General features: G+C 35.0%; 3 protein-coding genes across 5 annotated transcripts; 2 read left to right on the top strand and 1 right to left on the bottom strand.

Moving 5' to 3' along the window:
• Positions 1-187: 187 nt before the first annotated feature.
• LOC110736571 (aspartic proteinase-like) lies at positions 188-5,190 on the bottom strand. The gene is made up of 13 exons (XM_021916821.1): positions 5,046-5,190; positions 3,587-3,952; positions 3,437-3,497; positions 3,150-3,357; positions 2,833-3,001; positions 2,686-2,725; positions 2,419-2,483; positions 2,038-2,151; positions 1,886-1,938; positions 1,308-1,464; positions 1,088-1,207; positions 568-656; positions 188-484 (listed from the first exon to the last, which is right to left on the bottom strand). Exons 2-13 carry the CDS (start codon positions 3,935-3,937, stop codon positions 400-402), a joined length of 1,512 nt encoding a protein of 503 aa, XP_021772513.1. The 5' UTR covers positions 3,938-3,952; positions 5,046-5,190; the 3' UTR covers positions 188-399.
• A 3,949-nt stretch (positions 5,191-9,139) lies between these two features.
• On the top strand, positions 9,140-11,556 carry LOC110736570. 2 transcript variants are annotated; one of them, XM_021916819.1, is made up of 3 exons: positions 9,140-9,274; positions 9,853-10,071; positions 11,212-11,556. In XM_021916819.1, the coding sequence occupies exons 2-3, from the start codon at positions 9,924-9,926 to the stop codon at positions 11,352-11,354; spliced, it is 291 nt and encodes a 96-aa protein (XP_021772511.1). In that variant the 5' UTR covers positions 9,140-9,274; positions 9,853-9,923; the 3' UTR covers positions 11,355-11,556. The 2 variants fall into 2 exon arrangements, with proteins under 2 accessions (XP_021772511.1, XP_021772512.1); XM_021916820.1 differs by lacking the exon at positions 9,140-9,274 and adding an exon at positions 9,320-9,639.
• Positions 11,557-12,937: 1,381 nt separating this feature from the next.
• Positions 12,938-17,456, top strand: LOC110736569 (probable L-cysteine desulfhydrase, chloroplastic). 2 transcript variants are annotated; one of them, XM_021916818.1, is made up of 2 exons: positions 12,938-14,567; positions 17,080-17,456. In XM_021916818.1, the coding sequence occupies exon 1, from the start codon at positions 13,198-13,200 to the stop codon at positions 14,560-14,562; it is 1,365 nt and encodes a 454-aa protein (XP_021772510.1). In that variant the 5' UTR covers positions 12,938-13,197; the 3' UTR covers positions 14,563-14,567; positions 17,080-17,456. The 2 variants fall into 2 exon arrangements, with proteins under 2 accessions (XP_021772510.1, XP_021772509.1); XM_021916817.1 differs by having other exon boundaries at positions 12,939-14,567; positions 16,999-17,456.
• Positions 17,457-17,857: the final 401 nt, after the last annotated feature.

The raw sequence follows: 17,857 nt of genomic DNA, 5'->3' as shown, positions 1-17,857 counted from the left end.
AATTTTCCAAAACAATATTGAATGTTTGAGAACATTAAACCAAGGATGCAGTTCATATTAGAATTGACTTGCCTTCAGAAATGTGTAGGCGAAGAACACATCAAGGCGATAATAAGGGCGTGCATCAGCACTCCTGCTCGAATGAAACCAACATATAACCTTTTTTTTGCTCAAAATGAGCAGCAACTTACGATAAGAGGGGCCATTTATTGGTGTCAGCAGACTAAATTTGCATCAAACTGCATTAATTTATGTTACATAAAAGGGTACAGAACACCAGCAGCACATAATAACTATAAATGCTGTATTCTGCCATTTTTAGTTTACAACATCTAAACAACCACTAATACTATTACACAACTATAATAACATGGGACAAGCAGGGATTCAATAAGCCAATCAAGCAGCTTCAGCGAAACCTAACTGAAGATTACCGTAGTCAAAGACAGTGTGATAAGCTCCCATGAAAATATCTCCAAGGATCCTGCAAAAGAATAAGCACATCATTGTAAGAAAGAAGCAATGGAAGTCCATGCTTAGTTGTATGATGATCTAAGCAAAGCGTACCACAGAGGACCCCTGGGAGGAGCCACATCAAATGCCATGAATCCGCTAAGACAGACAGTTGCAAAACCTTCTCCGGTTTTCATGATGTACTGCGAGTTCAGAAAATGGTGTTAGTGATGAGTTTAGGACTTCATATGTCAGTGTTTCTTAATAAAATCAGAGAAATACATCAAGCATCCAACATCTATTGGCCAATTTACACGAAACAAGACCTTATTTATCATATTCTCCTAGTAATCAATGCTAAATTTTCATTACAAGCTCTCACGACTCCAGTATGAAATACTTTATCTAGTTCAATTAAATACCGATTAACAAGACAAATTGCCGTTGTTTGAGGTTGGGAAATTTTAGACAATTGTTGCTGAGCCCCATATATATATATATACAAGTTGTCCCACATTAAAGGAAATTCCAGTGCCATTAATTTTGTAAACAAAGTTGATAGGTCACCATTAGTTGGGTTTATGTGTTAAACTTTTAAGAAAATTAAAAGATAAAAGTACAAACAAAACCAAACCTGTTCAGGGGTTAGGTTGAAAGCTTTATTAGCAATTGTGAACGTCACATTTGGCAAGAGGGGGATGCTGTCGCAGTCGATAACTGATTCTTGGTTTGGACTTGGTAGGCTATTGCAAAGCTGCACAAGTATATATTTTGTTCAAAGTCTTGTAAAAAGTTAATAATGGATAGTGAGGCAGATTAATACTTCAGCAAGCGGTATGTCAAGAACACATTACCTTGTTCACATAGTTGAGTACAGACTCCTTGGTCACTTCTTCTCTCAATTGGTTCCGAATCCAAACCACAGTCATCTGACATGCAGTGCAGAATAAGGGATCTAAACTTGAGACATCCTTCTTGTTCTCTCTTTCTACAACTGATTCAATACCAGCACTGGAAATAAAAATGGTTCAGTATGATGAGGACTCATTTTGATCATTCCCACCCTACCTTAAATTGATGTTCTAAATTCTTCTACTAAAAAAGGCTTCATTAAAAGAAAACTGAGATTGTGAAGGAAAATTTGCAGAGACAAGCAATATAAAATTGTATCAATCATCTGAAAGGGTCCTCAATGGAAATTTCTCTTGGTTTGGGATGTAAATCAGAAAAAGGGAAACAGTAAGGGCAAAAAAGAGCCTGAAATTGTGGTCAATCTTTCCAAGGATTAATTTTAATCTTGGGATCAAAAGTGATCAAGGGGCTACAAAGGGCAATGATGTAGTTAGAATTCAATCCTAGGTCTTGTGTATCCTAAGTTTGGCGCTGATACAAAATAAATTATGAATATGTTGCGATATTATAACGGTCTAACCTGTTCTGCATGGTGCACAAGTTAAGCTGAGAGCATACTTTATTTGGATCTACCTGCACAACCAATACTCCAATTAGGAATGTTTTTCAAGTTAAGACAGAATTACGTAATTGTCCAAACCAAGGTAAATAAAAGGGAAACAGTAAACAAACCCCTGCCACCAAAAGATCCCAAATCATATCTCCATACTGAGCTACAATGTCTTTGCATTCGTTGCTTATAACACCTTCAGCCCCAATCGCATGGTTGATTTCAGTAACAACATGCTGAAATAAATAGACTCGTGAGGGAAAATGATCCAGCAAAACAATTGCAGCAATAAAAGTGTCTGAAGGAGATTTCGATTAAGTAGGGGAAGGAAAGCAATAACAATAAGAAGTTTAACCAAGACATTCATAAAGGTTACTCCCTCCCAGTCCAGTATTCAAGTTATCTACTTTTTGTATGGAGATGATGGAGAGTGAAAAAGCAGGAAGAAGATATATGAGAATGGGTCCGGACTTAAGAAAAAGTAAAGAAACAAACAGGCTTACCGTTGGTCCTGCAAGTAGTGATGTTCCTGAGTCTACAATAGCAGCACAACCCCCATCACAGAAACCTGAAGAAATCAACAATAGAATTTACCACGATGTTAAAAGACTAACGAAAGGTTTTCCAAGTATGTGGTTCAGTGGTTGCAAAATTTCTGTAGAACATTTAAGAGAAATAATACTAGGAAGAAATTTTTTTTATCCCAAAATTTCCTTTTAACCCTCTAGATATGTAAAAACCATATGGATCATAGCATCATTTGAACTTACCTGTTGAGTAGTTTCCAATCAAGAAATCTCCCATATCAAACTGAAATGAAGAAATGGAAGTGCACGTATTAAAAACAGTCAAGTATACATGGCATAAGTCATCATTAAAAGAAATATATAATGAATCTCAGTTATTTTCTCTCTTACCTGCCAGTAACCTTTCTCAGTTAATGGCACATAAGTATGCTTTCCCTTGTAATGTTTCTCATCAACTCCTCCAAAGACTAATTCCCCGCCAATTTCTGCTGTTGTGTCTCTATTGAGCCAGAATGAGAAAACTGGGTCTTTTACGAGTTCTTGTTCCACCATATTATACCTACATCGAATTTTGTAATCAGGACATCTAGTAACCCACCAGAAGAACGAGAAAGGAAAGCTATTTTTGGCTAATCCAATTTAAGACATGGGAGCTTAGTGTCACTAACATTAGTCTGTAGTTTAATAGAGGTTGGCTTACAGCTTACCATACAGGAGTAGCGTTTCCAACTGAAATTTCTTGAAACCCAAGCCCAAATATGCCATCAAATTTTGCAAGTAGAAAGGAGATACTTCCTTCTCTAGTTGCTTCTATGAAAATCTGATCCTTAACAACTTGGTCTCCAACTTGTACATCATCCTGACTGAAGAAACCAGAGATAGAACCCGAACCATACTTAATATGGCAAGATTTACCTATAATAAATTTTCTGTCAGGCAAATGATTTATGTACTGAATTAGACAAAGTTGGACACTATGAAACATCAGTAATACCAATGGCAGTGTATGTCCTTGACTTCCTAGCACTGTACTTGGAATGGAAATAGCAAGGAATCTGCATGATTATAGTGACAAGTCATAGTTCAGAAGTGTATAAATAGTAGTAGTAGACTTGCAGTAGTATTACTAGTCTTCAATACTTACAGAGAACAAGCACTTCGATGATGGAACCCAAAGGTTAGAACTTCCTGTATCAAATATCACAGAAAATTTTTGTGGAGGTGTGCCAATACTAATCTCTCCGTAGTATTGAGCACCCAAGTAATCCTTCAAATACACAGTGTCAGGATCTGGACTGCCATAACGGGATTGAAGTGGATTCCTAGCTTCTCGATCCAATTCCAACTTCCTTCCAATTCTCATTGCATTTAGAGTATCACGATCAAGAGCACGCCTCTTTAAAGCCATTCTCATCAAGGCTTCAGTGGACGGAAAAAGGTAAGGGCTTATGAAAGCCAAACAACAGAGAGCTACTAGTAGCTTCTTGAGACCCATTGTTGGAGTAAACTCCTAGAAACCCGGGTAAAAAAAAGGTTTTAGCATTCAGATTAGAACAAACCATAGCAAATTTCTGAATATAAATGAGCGCAACAGACAAATGTATAATATGGAGTGTATGCTTTGGACAATCAAATGTTTGGGCTTTGATTCTTATGTTAATCAACCTCAACGGAAAATTAGATGACAGAAAGAAACACACAGAAGTGGAAATTGGCATTACCAGCAATTTTTCGAAACCTCGTATCCATCAGCCCACCAATGAAACAAGTAAAAACCCCAAGCCATCAAGAAATCAGTACAACTAATTCATCATACTCACTAAAACCTTCAGAATTCATCACAATCATTTAAATCTTTGCCCTTTTCAGAACCTTTCCTGATCAATTCCCTAGCTACACCACGTGGCTATGCAACCCTCTCGCAACCAGAGCAAGTTACACACTACAGTTTACAAGTCCAAGTAGTAAAAAGAGGAAGAGGTCATGGAATTGACCATTCACAGTAATATGTTCAAAGTTCCAACTCCATAGAACTCAAAGTTTCAGTCTTCAATCTTACATGCCCTTTGAGGTTGAGTGTTAATCCAAATTCCAAAACCAAATAAACATTCTTTCTAAAAAATCCCTAACTGTATATGAATTAGTCAATGATATGGAACAATTTCCAACCATTTACCTATTCACAAGAATCACAACAGTAATATTACACCATTTACCTAACCAAATTTAAGAAGGAAAATTCTGAGAAATTACTTATCATATTTCAAATGAACTTAACCCCTATAAAGTTTTAAGTTAATAATATTCGATATTGATTAATCTCACATACATGAAAATCACCCCCCAAAAAAACTTGTAATAATATTGAAAGATGCAAGCTTTATGAATTTCTGCATAATTACACACAAACCCAATAAAAGGGAACAAATAATTATCATGTGAAAAAGCCATGAAAAGCTAATAATCGAGTAATAAAGTTAAACCTCATGATCTTCATCAATAATTGCGAACTATAATTCATTTAAACACGATCAAATATACTTTTAAAAAAAATTAAAATAAATGAACAAGAATATATGAAAGGGTAAAAAAAGGTATAATACCTTCCTCAGCTAATCAGGTTGCAACAAGCTCTCCAAACTTGTGTAAAAAATCCAGGAAAATGGGAAAGAATCAAAGAAGGAAGAAGAGAAATGATATCCCCTTTTGTCTTTCTTCTTCTTCTGTCTTAAAAAGAGCAGAGATAACTCTACTACTATATCTGGGTCCCACCTCCGAAATTTCGCCTTTTTATATTTCTTGTGGTAATTTTGTCTTTTTGACACCTTATCTATTTCTATTCGTTCGATTGTTGTGATGATAATAGAATCCAAAATTTTTAAGATTATATTACTCCACTGTACAATGTGACAGTAATCATTTGAGTTTTTTTTTTCTTAACAAACTATGTGGATAATTCTACTAAATTATCTTAAAACAATAGTTTAGTGAATTAATAGAGCTAGTACTCAATATTGGTACGACTTTAAGTGATCAAATGATAATGCCACTTTCTTCATTGTATTAGAATATTATTCTATTAGACGTATTAGTCAAATGTTCATGTGAGTTCTTTAATAATTTTAATAAATAATAAAGATTCTTGTGAGATATCTTATCTATTACTCTTCAATCTAAAGATAAATAATTAATATTAATGCCAATAATGATATTATGGAGTACTCTTAATGAAAATACTACTCTTATTTCCCCGTATTTTTACTCTATTTAAGCACATTTTTATCTTTGATGAATGATATGCATTTACAAAAATATAAATATTTAAAAATTATGTTCAAATTTATAAAATATTAGGGTTCGTTTGGCGTCGTTGTGTTTTTTTTTTTTTCAAAACCATATGATATGAATCAAAAATTAGTCAAAATTATTAAAATCGTGATAATTTTGAAACTAACAACAAAAAGTGAAAATATCTTTTTCTTGTTTCCTTTTTTGGTTTTTTGTTATAAATAAATAAATAAAAGAGAAAGAGAAAATTGAAAACAAAAAACGATTTCAAATAAACCCTTAGTTGATAATGTTTGCTTTTAAACTCCATTTTACTCCGTATTAATTATTATATACTCTATTGTTTATCAGTTGATTTTTCTTTAACACATTTTTAGTTCATATATTAGAAAAATAAATCAACTAAGCCTTATAAAAAATAAGAAATAAATATAGCAGTTGCTATAAAACTATACATTGAGACAAATCCAAAATGAATATTTTTTTTCTTTTTATATTATTATGAAATACTTTTCAAAATTAAAGTTATTTTTATTCTAAAATTGAATATTTAAAATAAACAAACTAAAAGGAAAATGAGTACTATCCACATAGAAATTGAAACAACAAATAATAGGAGTAGTAACAAAACTAAGGAAGATAATCCATGAGATTCACGAGGGACAGTGTCAACGGGTCCCATTAATAACGAACGAATTTACGAACCAGAGGAAACTACGTGGAACTTTCTTTATTCCTACTTTCTAGTTTTGCTTTGCCTTTCTTAATTTGCTCTTTTTATTTTTTGGTGGGTTATTCATAATTCAATAGAAAAGATTGCAAGATATTTTGTCCCATAAAAGTGTTTTTTTTATTTAGTTAAGCAAAAATAATGTGAAGTAAACATAGGCTAAATAAATAATTTTTTTTTTTTTTTTTTTTTTTGTAATTAACTAATAAGGTCTTGTTCACTTCACTTTTAAAAATTATGTAAAAATAATTTTAGTTCAGTAAAAACTAGTTTAGTTCTCGTGTGATGCACGGTTTTAAACAAAATACATTGTAAAAAAATTTATAATATGGAGAAAGAAAGTTTTCAATCTGTAATTTTTTTTGTATACATGGTAGGTTATTTCTTCTGTAAGCATATTACTTATAAAATATACAAAAAATAATAATAAAAAAAAATAAAAAAAAATTCATAATGAACACTTTGAACATTAAAATATTAATATACCTGTAAAAAAAAGGACTCGGTAGGGACAAAGGATAAAGTATATGAAAGGTTTAATATATAAAAAAAACAAAGGTAAAAAAAAAATTATATATATAATGATATCATCATAGCAAATTGGCGGGAAAAAAATTTATATCAGAGTGACATATGTACAATTTGAAGAAGGGATGATGCCACCAACGTTTTGTTTTAGTATTAGTTAATAGATAAGTATAGTTTAGTAAAAATCAGTAACTTTAAAAAAGAAATATAATAGAAAATCAACAAAAATAATTTCAGTTCAGTAATATTGATTTCAGTTCAATATTAAATAATTTAAGTTCAATAAAAATAATTTTTTTTCAGTAAAAATAATTCCAGTTCAACAAATATAAGGTGAAGTGAAATCACAAAAATTTAGAAAAAACCCTAACAGTTTTCTCTCTTCAAATCTAGCCACCATAGTTAAACTTAGGAGCTGCCATCGATTTTTATCGATGGTAAGCCCCAAATTCTTCTTTAATTTAATGTTCTTAGCCAATAAAGATCACCAACAGTATGGTGATTATAATCAGTCCCTCTATGTAGGGTTTAGTCAGTTCCCTAATGGTGGGATGTTTAGTATTGTTTGTTTGTATGTTTTTCGTGTGTGCAGGGATACAAATTTGAATGATTCGTCTTGCAAATTTGTGGAAATGCCGGTCTGTTGGCATAGGGGTGCAAATTTAAAAGATTCGTCTTGCAAATTTACAGATCTTGAAGACCAATCAAGTTTTTTCACTTTTACGACTATAAATCAATGGAGCTCCGTCAAGAACGATGCAAAGACATCTAAAATTATCCAGGAGCAGTTCAAAAGCGATGCCATTAATTTAGGGGTGTTTAATTCTTGTATTGAGAATTTAGATCTCATAAGGGATGATTGTAAGTGCCAAATGGCTATTAGTATTTAATGAAATCACCCCTCCCTATTCCATTAAAAAAATATATATATATATAAGGTGAAGTGAAAAGGGACCTAACTCTACCTCTAAACCTGTGTCATTGTTCTTAAATTTTTATTACAGTACTACACAATATCACTTTATAATAAGGTATTTAAGAAGGGATTGCACTACTATGTATTGACATAAACATTTTTTTCTTCTCAAATTTTTAAGTCTGCAAAAATAAGGTGAAAAAAACCAAGTGCTATTTATAAAATCATTACTCTCCTTTGTCTGAGAATTATTGACATAGTCAAACTTAACACACTTACCAAATGCACTAGTTTAGCCTAAGATATATAATTTAATATCAATGAAAAATATAAAAATGTCAAACGTGTCAATTATTCTAGGAGGGAGTGAAGGAATATTACTTTTTCGTAAAAAAAAAAAAATCAACAATCTATATCTATATTTCTATATATTAAAAAACGTTTCTAAAAATGTCAATGTGTCACGTGTATCTCATTCTTGCACACTAGGATAATGCCACATCGTCATTCAATATGTCATGTGTACCCTTAGCATAACGCCACATCGTCATCATATCTTTGTTTCATGTCATGGTTAACTAAAAATGTATATAAAGAGATTTGAACACTAGACCTCACTTATTGTAATCTAAGCTAGAAACTTCAATTTATGCACATAAATATATAAATACAAATTAGAGATAAAAGCAAAAACTATTCAAAACTATTTTGCTGTCATTGTATTATTATTATTTACTGACAATAAGAGAAAAACAATTCTTTCAAGCTCTTTAACAATAATAATACAGTAATAAAATACTGAAAATAACACCCGGAGCAACGCCCATGTCATACACTAGTTTTTCTTAAATGTGACCTCCACCTATATTAATTTATTTACTAGTACAAAAATACTCTACTAAGGCTCCATTTTCTTCACCTTATTTTTGCTGAATTGAAATTATTTTTACCGAGCTGAAATTATTTTTGCTGAACTTAAATTATTTTTTACTGAACTGAAATCAATTTTACCGAATTGAAATTATTTTTGCTGAACTGAAATTAATTTTACTGATTCTCTTTTATATTTCTTCTTTAAAGTTACTGATTTTTACTGAACTGAAATTATTTTTGCTGATCTGAATTTATTTTTACTGAATATTATTATTTTAAGCTAAAATGAATAGGGTCAAAATGAAATATTTTGTTAGTTTATTTACAATTTGACACTAGATAAATGATTTTTGTTTATGGACTTTTTTTCGTAAATAAATTATTTTTTTTGTTTATCATAACTGGCTGCTGGCTCCTCGTACGTTCTTGGCTGCTTCCCATTAAATTTCCACTCTCCACACTCTCTGTCCAGTTCTACACTGCAACAGTTTTTGGAGGTAGAGCTTCTTCTAATTTCAATTTTTGTTGAGATCATGTCTTTTCTTCTTTATCCTATTAATCAAATTGTTCTTTTTAAGTAAATGCTCTTCATATTTCCTTTTCTACGACTTGCAATTACAGTGGGCATACTCTTTGATTGAGAATCTGATAAATTATTGTACTAAGTATAGCATAAAATTGAATTTTGATTTACTGATTATTTGAGTTTTGAATGAACAATTTTGATTTTAGGATGAAGGAAATGAATCTAGCATTGGTAATGAAGTTGTTAACTATGTGGACTCTGTATTATTGAAAGGTGGGGATTTGTAGGATGCACGACAGGTGTTCGATGAAATTCCCCAGTGAAAACTGAAATTTGGTAATATGAATAGAGTGGCAATTACTTCTGTTAATTTCAATAAAGTCGTATAATTAAGGCAATATTAGGTTACAAAACATAGATTTTAGTAGGAAATTCATGTAGTCGACCTCAATTAGTGGTTGGTGATTAGATAAGTATGATGTTTGATTGTTTTAGTTTTAGCAATCTTAAAGTGTACATTTTTTGATGGGGAAATGTATTATGTACCAGGAACCTCAAAAGACAAAATTTTGAGGTGAACAAATCAATTGACGAGTAGGGATTGAAAGAATTGATTATTGATGGCGTTGAGACGAGCACTTGGTTGGTCTGATGGTGAGCTGATGCGTTCAGATGCAAAGCCATGTTCAAGGTTAATGAGACAGACAGCTGGTATTTTTACAGTTGGTGGAGCATTAGGTTTCTGGGTTTTGTGTAGACTACACTATGGTACGTTTGTTTTCCGTTCAACTGTCTTGTTAAGCTTCCTTTAAGTCTTAAGTATAAGTTGTATAACTACCGCGTACGTCATATATGCTTATTGATTTGCGGAATAGGACATGCCCTTTTGAACTTGTTTATCATTTTTCTGTCATGCCCCAATTTAGAATGTCAAGGAATAATCGCTGGCTCAAATTGCGTGTATTGCATTCTGTTGAATCTGATAGCATTGCATCACTGATATACAAAGAGATACTAGGAAAATCTGCATTACATCAAATATATACGAAGAGAAACTACTATGACAATGACTAACTTGTAACAAACTGTACATATCAGCAAACAAATACCTTTTAGACAACTGAGACTAAGCTAGCTAAGTAGTATAATGTCAGCCATATACAATCTTGTTACCATCCCCTCGAGCTACGATTGGGGAGGTGATGATACAAGATCTAGCTTGAAAGACAGAAATTGATGTTGGTCAGCTCCCAAGGATTTGGTCATGAAGTCGGCTAGTTGCAGTGTAGAATTCACAAGGAGTGTTGATAGACTTGGATGCCGTCTCTATCTTAGTGTCAGTCAACCTTGACATGCTTGTTCATTTATAAGATATGTAGTTGTCAGCAATGTGAATTGTTATAGAACAAATCAATAGGTATAGGAAGTTCAATCTACAAAATTATGCGTTAAGCCTTCAAGCCAAGCAACCTCACTAAATGTCTGACTGTGTTTATGTGAAAACTCTTGGAGACATTGTTTTGCCTCTTGGTTTTAAAAAAAATCAATAACCAGTGACTAGTGGCCGTAGTGGGCGACCTTTCAGAAAGGAACAAATGCCCCCAGTCAGATCACTATTCTCTGAAATCTGAACTCAGAATGAATAGGGCAACACAAGCCAAGATTATGTGATCCTTAAAGGTATCTTTAGGCAAGTTCATAATTTTAAAACAAATGATATTGTCTTTAGGTTGAGGAAATATGGCTATTTGATTATTACTTTATTACTCTTGTAAGATAAAGCAATGTTGTCCTGATGTTTAGCACAATCCTGTATTGTCTTTTTTGTACCTAAGCAAATTCCCAGAAATTTCCTATGACCTGTTTGTTTCTTTCTGTTCATTCATTTGGTTTATTCATGGCTGTCAGGACCAAGAGTTACGATTCCTAGAAGTCTCAGATGGGCAGCCTGTGGATCTGTTTCTGTTAGCTCAAGCACAGCTCTTATGGTCCGCCTTTTCAGTCCTGAATGCGAACCCCAGAACATAGTAGCTTATGATAACAAAAAGTGACAACTAAACCGACAATTTCACTTCATTTCCAAGTTCATAGGGACTTCTGATCTTGCTGATATGGCTCAAGAGTTGACGATATGATAAATCATCAAAATGTTGTAGATGCTATGAGTCAATGAATTTCAACATTTGTTTTTGTTATGGGGTTGGAATTCAGTTACTAGTAATTGAAATTGGAACTCGATTTATTGCTTGTGAATTCACAATTGTCTATACTCTTTCTGACTCTGAAGAGGTGTAAATGAGTAAATCTGATTGAAAGTCCTATGCGGTAGTCCTAGAATGGTCATCGACGAGAGCTATTGGGTTACTCAAGAGGAGGCATATATCTGGCAAAGGACACTTGATAAAGCAAGGGAAAAAGAGCAGACAATGGCCATATCATAGAGATTAAAAGGAAAAAAGGGATAGATTAGATAGCTAAAATCCAAAATGACACGGCATGAGATTATATTATAAACATGCACTCAGGTCTCAGCACTCGTGTCGTGAAACCCAAATCCAATATGCAAAAGACGCTCCCATTCAAAATGAAATAAAGAGGGAGTCGTTAAAGCATTGTGCACCACGTTTGGAAGTAATAAGAGGTAGTATTTCATAGTAGCTAGGACATGATTTGCTCTCGTAACCTTATTTACGATGTTATTTTATCCTAGTGTTTAAGGTACACATACTTGAGATTATACAGTCTATTAACACTTTAACAGTTGGATATGCAATATAACTGTTTATAAAGGAGTACAACTAGCTCTTCATTGTGGCATTTAAAACATTAAATTGAAGGTGATAATTTGCTAGTCATTAACGCTATAAAAGGTATTTGGATAGTCCCTTGGCAGATCGAGCATGTTACCAAAGGCACTCATTCTCTTCTCACTCAGTTTCAAAGTTGGAGTATCCAACATATCTATCGAGAGATAAATCGCGCAGCGGATTAGATTGCTAATGTGGGTCATTTAGAGTCTGATAATATGATGATGTTTGTAATAAATCTAGTCTGTTTTCCATTCTTTTGACTGATACATAAGGAATACCCCTCGTAAGGAGGCCTTCCTAATACTCTGTATTTTGTAATTTTGTTTGAAAAAAATTGAAAAGGATCTCGATAATCGGAGGGAGCCCCACTTTAACTTGATGATAAGCAAAAAGCGTTTAGTTAGTGACATTTATGTAAATAAATCAACAAAATATACAAGTCAGTATGTCATTTTCGTAAATAAATCAACATTTATGGGACCCACATTTAATAAAAGTTGTTAACTTATTTACAGAAATGTCACTAGATAAAAAAAATTTGTTCAATGTATACATCCGATGTACATTAATATTACTGTACATTGGGGTAACTTTTGTTGAATTTAGGGTAATTTTTACACTTTTTTGGGTAACTTTTATCAATGAAGCATAAATAACTTTTATTTATATCAGGATAACTTATATATATTGGGTAATTTTCATTCATTAAAGGGTAACTTTTGATCATTTTAAGATAACTTTGTAACGGATGTAAAATATTTTATTGTACATCCGTTTTTTTATAAATATTTGTTTTTTTATTTTATTTTTATTTTTTTATCACAAAAATAAACCTCTATTTTCTCCGCGTCCGGATCGGGATCCAAACTTCGATCCTAATTCCCAAACCCATAAACCCAAACTCAAATCCATTCTCTCTCCTCTGATCCTCTCCCCGGCGGCCACTCTCTCCCGTCTGACGTGTCCACCTTCTCCATAATCTTATCATCTCCCATTTTCTCTCTCCTCCCATCTCTTTCATGGCTTCCACTCTCACTCTCTCTCTTCCCTAATCTCCCCCATTTTCTCTCTCTCCCCTTCTTCCATGGCTTCCAACTCTTCCGAAAATGGCTCCCACCCCAAAAAACCCAAGCTCAATCATCAACAAATCAACGAACAAACCCTAATTTCCCCCTCCGAAATCGCCGCCGAATTCTCCCACCATGACCCCACCATTGCTCGCATCAACAATGGCAGTTTTGGGTGTTGCCCTTCCGCCGTCATCGCCGCCCAACGCCGCTGGCAGCTCCTCTTCCTCCGACAACCCGATTTGTTCTACTTCTCTCTCCTTCGACCTGGGATCGATTCTTCTCGTCGTCTTCTTCTTCCATTAATCAACGCTTCTCGTCTCGATGAAATCTCCCTCGTTGATAACGCCACCACTGCTACCGCCGTTGTTCTTCAGTACGTCTCGCGCGCTTTCTCTGAACGACGGTTTTCTCCCGGTGATGCTGCTGTTATGCTTCATTATGCTTATGGGTCAGTGAAGAAATCCGTGCATGCGTATGTCACACGCGCCGGTGGGCATGTCATTGAGGTACCTCTTCCTTTTCCGGTTTTCGATAGCGGTGAGATTGTTAGGGAGTTTAGGAATGCGTTGAATTTGGCTAAGTTGGAGAATCGTAGGGTTAGATTGGCTGTTATTGATCATATTACTTCTATGCCTTGTGTTGTTTTGCCTGTTAAAGAATTAGTAAAGATTTGTAGGGAAGAAAGTGTTGATCAGGTTTTTGTTGATGGGGCTCATGCAATTGGGTGTTTAAAGATTGATATGGAAGAAATTGGGGCTGATTTTTATACTAGTAATTTGCATAAATGGTTCTTTTGCCCGCCTTCCGTTGCGTTTTTGTATTGCAGGAAGAAGGAGAGGAAGGAACAGGAAGAAGGGGTGGAGTATGATGATGTGCATCATCCTGTTGTTTCGCACGAGTATGGGAACGGGTTGCCCGTGGAGAGTGCGTGGATTGGGACCCGGGATTATAGCTCCCAGCTTGTTGTGCCGGAGGTTTTGGAGTTTGTTAGTCGGTTTGAGGGTGGGATTGAAGGGATTATGAAGAGGAATCATGATAAGGTTATTGAGATAGGGGAGATGTTGGCGAAAGCTTGGGGGACTCAGTTGGGGTGCTCCCCTGAAATGTGCGCGAGTATGGTTATGGTGGGGTTGCCTACTTGTTTGGGGATTCAGAGTGATGACAATGTTATGAAGTTGAGGACTCATTTTAGGGAGAAGTTTGGCGTTGAGGTTCCGATTTATTTTAGGCCACCTAAGGATGGTGAGATTGGATGTGTGACTGGGTATGCTCGGATTTCTCATCAAATTTATAATACAGTTGATGATTACTATAAGTTCAGGGATGCGGTCAATCAACTGGTGCAAGATGGATTTACTTGCGCTGAACTCTATGGCTAGACAAGGTGTGTTTCTACTCTTTTCTTGAGCTTCTTATAAACTGTGTATTTGTCAATTATTTTGTGCACTTTATGGATACTTGCTATTGTTTGTGCCATTAGTATCAGACGTACAATACCTTTTATCATGGGAAATGAAGGCATCATTGTTTGGCTGTGTACTGTGTAGCCGATGTAGGTAATGTAGGTAATGTTCATAAAAGTGAATGCCATGTGCTGTGTGCGATGCTCAATAGAATAGGTTCTGTGCTTTTGTTTTGTCTGTTATGAAGATGTTAGTTGATTTGGTGCTCCCCCCGCCCCCCTCCCTCTCTCTCTCCCCTTTACTCTGTTGTTTTGGAGCAAATTTCAAACTTTCACTGGTCTATATTCTAACTTATACTCAAGTCCGAAGGTATCATGCCAGATTAGACTATGTGAATAGTCAGACCCTAGATGGTTGCCAATCTTGCCATGATTTCATACTATAAGCATTACTTGAGTGCCTCTAACAATGCTTTCATAGTTTCACCCGTGGAGTTGGAGGTGGCTATGGGGATCATATAATGCATCATGCAGTCATGCACCAAAAAAGTATGTAAAAACTGTTGATTGGAATTGAGACATGTGGACACTGGTTCTTCCACTGTAGTTTAAAGAAGACAAGTTTTGATTTTTGAATATAGTATGTTGCTTTTGCTCATCAATTATATTCAATTTTATGTAACTGATATATACAAAAATATACTTGCGTGTTAAAAGAGGCTTACTAGCAATCTATCCATTTCTTTCTTCTTAGCATGTTATTGGAAATTAGATTCTACCTGGCTGGTCTTGTTGAGATGTAGAAATGCTAATAGCAATTGGTGTCTGTTATTCAACATAATTTATGAAGAGAATGTAGGGTGTTTCTCTAAAAGAGCATAAGGGGCTATTTTGGTTCAACTTTAAGGAGTGATACCCCCCCCCTCCCTCTCTTCCGCTTCCCATTTCTCAGAGTGATTGGTAAGAGGGGAAAAGGGTTGCCCTCATACTATCTCCCGTGGCCTGCCTTCTCAGTTCTCAAAGACTCAAACCATGACTTCCACTGTACCAAATTCTGCTGTAGTGTATGTGTATTGCAACAGCACTGCCACCTCCCAACCTTGTTTTGAATCCGCCACAAGAACTTTGAAGACAAGCTTTTGCTGTCAAATTTGATCATAAAAACTCCTAATTTGGAGCTTTCATGGTTAAATTTGTATTCCCTTCCGCAAACCCTCTTTTAATTGCATAAATGTGGAATCACGGTATTGGTTGTGGGAAGTGCTGAAGTGGTGAAATGTGATTTTGGTAGGTGATTGCGGGCTGGTAGGTGGTTTCGAGCTTGGACAGTTTTGGTAGATGTTTGTGGTTGTATTTTGGTAGGTGGCCGTCTGACTGTGGTAAGTGCGTACTTGGTGGTGGTTGTGGGATAACATTGGGATTTTAAATTTGATGGTTTGAGATTGTATAGGCTGGTGGAGGCTGTTGTTGACTAGGCTGAGGTTTTTAGGACAGTGGTCAAGGGGTGGCTAATTTAAGCCATGACAGGACTTTAGGGATTTTGAAAACCCGAGGGGGGAGGGGGGTATGAAGGGATTTGGGGAAAGTCTTAAAATCGAATATGGGAATATCTGGGAAAAGGAAATCCTTTTTTTTTTTTGTAATTTTTTTTTTACCAAACTCCATCGAAGGGAAATATATATTTTGTTTTCTACTTTTCTTTCCCTTTTTGGGAACCCCCGTTGCAATCGTCCTTTATTGCTGGCAACAATGAGCAAGAGAGTGATTTTATATCAAAATTTGAGCTGCAAATGTGGGACATAACTTTGTGGTTATTGTCCAGTACGTTTGCTGAGAGATAGACATACGATAAGCTCCAACTTAACTGACGAGTTCTTCAGGTAAATGATCAAATAGATTTCATACAACAGTTGACAGTAAAAATTGCATAACACTGGTTAGGCATGTACACCTAATTGAGCATTAGTGGGGCATAGTGGCAATGTCTGATTCTAAGTAGAAACCAAAGCATGTAAATTGCTTCATTGTCCTGCTGGTTGCTGCTATCTGAGAATTTTTTGTTTGCTGTATGTTTCAGTAGCTGGCTCTAGTAATGTAGGGAATTTTCATGTACTAATCTTCCCTTTGAGTCTCTGAATAATTGCTCCCAGATAAGTGTTATTGAAAGTCTTTAACACATTTCTATTCTGATTGCTTAATTGGACTGGAAGAACATCTTGGATATGCTCTGGTTTGATTTCTGTAAATAGTGTTCTTATATGTAAATTTTGGGATAGTTTTACCCTCTTTCACATTTTAATATATATATATATATATATTGTTCAAATACTTTGCCTTTATGCTCTCTGGTGAATCAATTTGGAGTTCCAACATTACCACATGTAACCTGGGTGATTTCTGTTTTTTTGTGTAGGTGAGTGGTGAATATACATAAGCTTTCTTGAGTAATTTGTATTTTCCCCATGCGAAAATTTTCATTCTGCTCTCTAATCAGGACAAGGCTCGAGGTACTGAACTAGCGATGAATCCAATTGTATAGCGCTTTCAAGAGACAGATTAGTTAGCCCTGTTGAAGCCTTGAATGGTGCTCCTTGGCCCTGTTGAAGCGTGTAATGGTGCTCCTTGGCCCTTGGATGCTGGGATGGCCTGAGTGACTCATGTGGAGCTTGTGCTGAGTTGTGTAAATTAGCTGCTTTTTAGGACATTTTATTTGCATTTTTTTGTCTACTAGTTTATTCTAGAGTAGACCAGTTCCTTAGGTCTGGCTTAATAATAAATTAATTTTCAGGTTAACTGTTGTAAGAATTTTGCATTTGTTACAAATTTCAGCTAATGTTAGTGAAGAAATAACGATCAGCCTCTTTTTAGTTATTCTTGTTGCCATGATTGAGTTACTGGAGCAAAAATTGGGGGGGTGATAAAGCAGAATGTTGATTATTATCACTGGAAGTCCTATTGATCCTCAGAGGTAAAATACACCAGGAAGAGCTGCCACTCGCTCCATTTTTCACTTAACGATGTGGCTAATCAAATTGCAAGGATACAAGTATAATGTTGTGTGGTAAAGGCCAAATTTCTGAACCATAACTTTCAGTCTTAAAACTTTTCCCACCATGAAATTCCAATCATTTAACATAGTATCTCGTATTAGTCGTATTACTAGTATATCTCTGGTCACTCCTTTCCTCTAGAGCCCGAGCCTGTTTATCATTGGTGCCTTATTCAGTATCCACCGTGCCGTAACCACTACCACCATTCCTACTAACTAGAAA

This window comes from Chenopodium quinoa, unplaced genomic scaffold, assembly GCF_001683475.1.
Source record: "Chenopodium quinoa cultivar QQ74 unplaced genomic scaffold, ASM168347v1, whole genome shotgun sequence".
NCBI lineage: Eukaryota > Viridiplantae > Streptophyta > Magnoliopsida > Caryophyllales > Amaranthaceae > Chenopodium > Chenopodium quinoa.
Note: the sequence above shows the minus strand (reverse complement) of the source record. Positions and strands in the feature narration are given on the sequence as shown.

Bases quoted from the DNA above. Each gene is read 5' to 3' on its own strand.
- LOC110736571 (XM_021916821.1), bottom strand. From the start codon at position 3,937: ATGGGTCTCAAGAAGCTACTAGTAGCTCTCTGTTGTTTGGCTTTCATA. The intron at 2,152-2,418 runs GTAAGCCTGTTT...TATTTATTTCAG, and splicing joins CACTACTTGCAGGACCAACG to CATGTTGTTACTGAAATCAA. The intron at 485-567 runs GTACGCTTTGCT...ATTCTTTTGCAG, and splicing joins CCTCCCAGGGGTCCTCTGTG to GATCCTTGGAGATATTTTCA.
- LOC110736570 (XM_021916819.1), top strand. From the start codon at position 9,924: ATGGCGTTGAGACGAGCACTTGGTTGGTCTGATGGTGAGCTGATGCGT. The intron at 10,072-11,211 runs GTACGTTTGTTT...CATGGCTGTCAG, and splicing joins TTTGTGTAGACTACACTATG to GACCAAGAGTTACGATTCCT.
- LOC110736569 (XM_021916818.1), top strand. From the start codon at position 13,198: ATGGCTTCCAACTCTTCCGAAAATGGCTCCCACCCCAAAAAACCCAAG.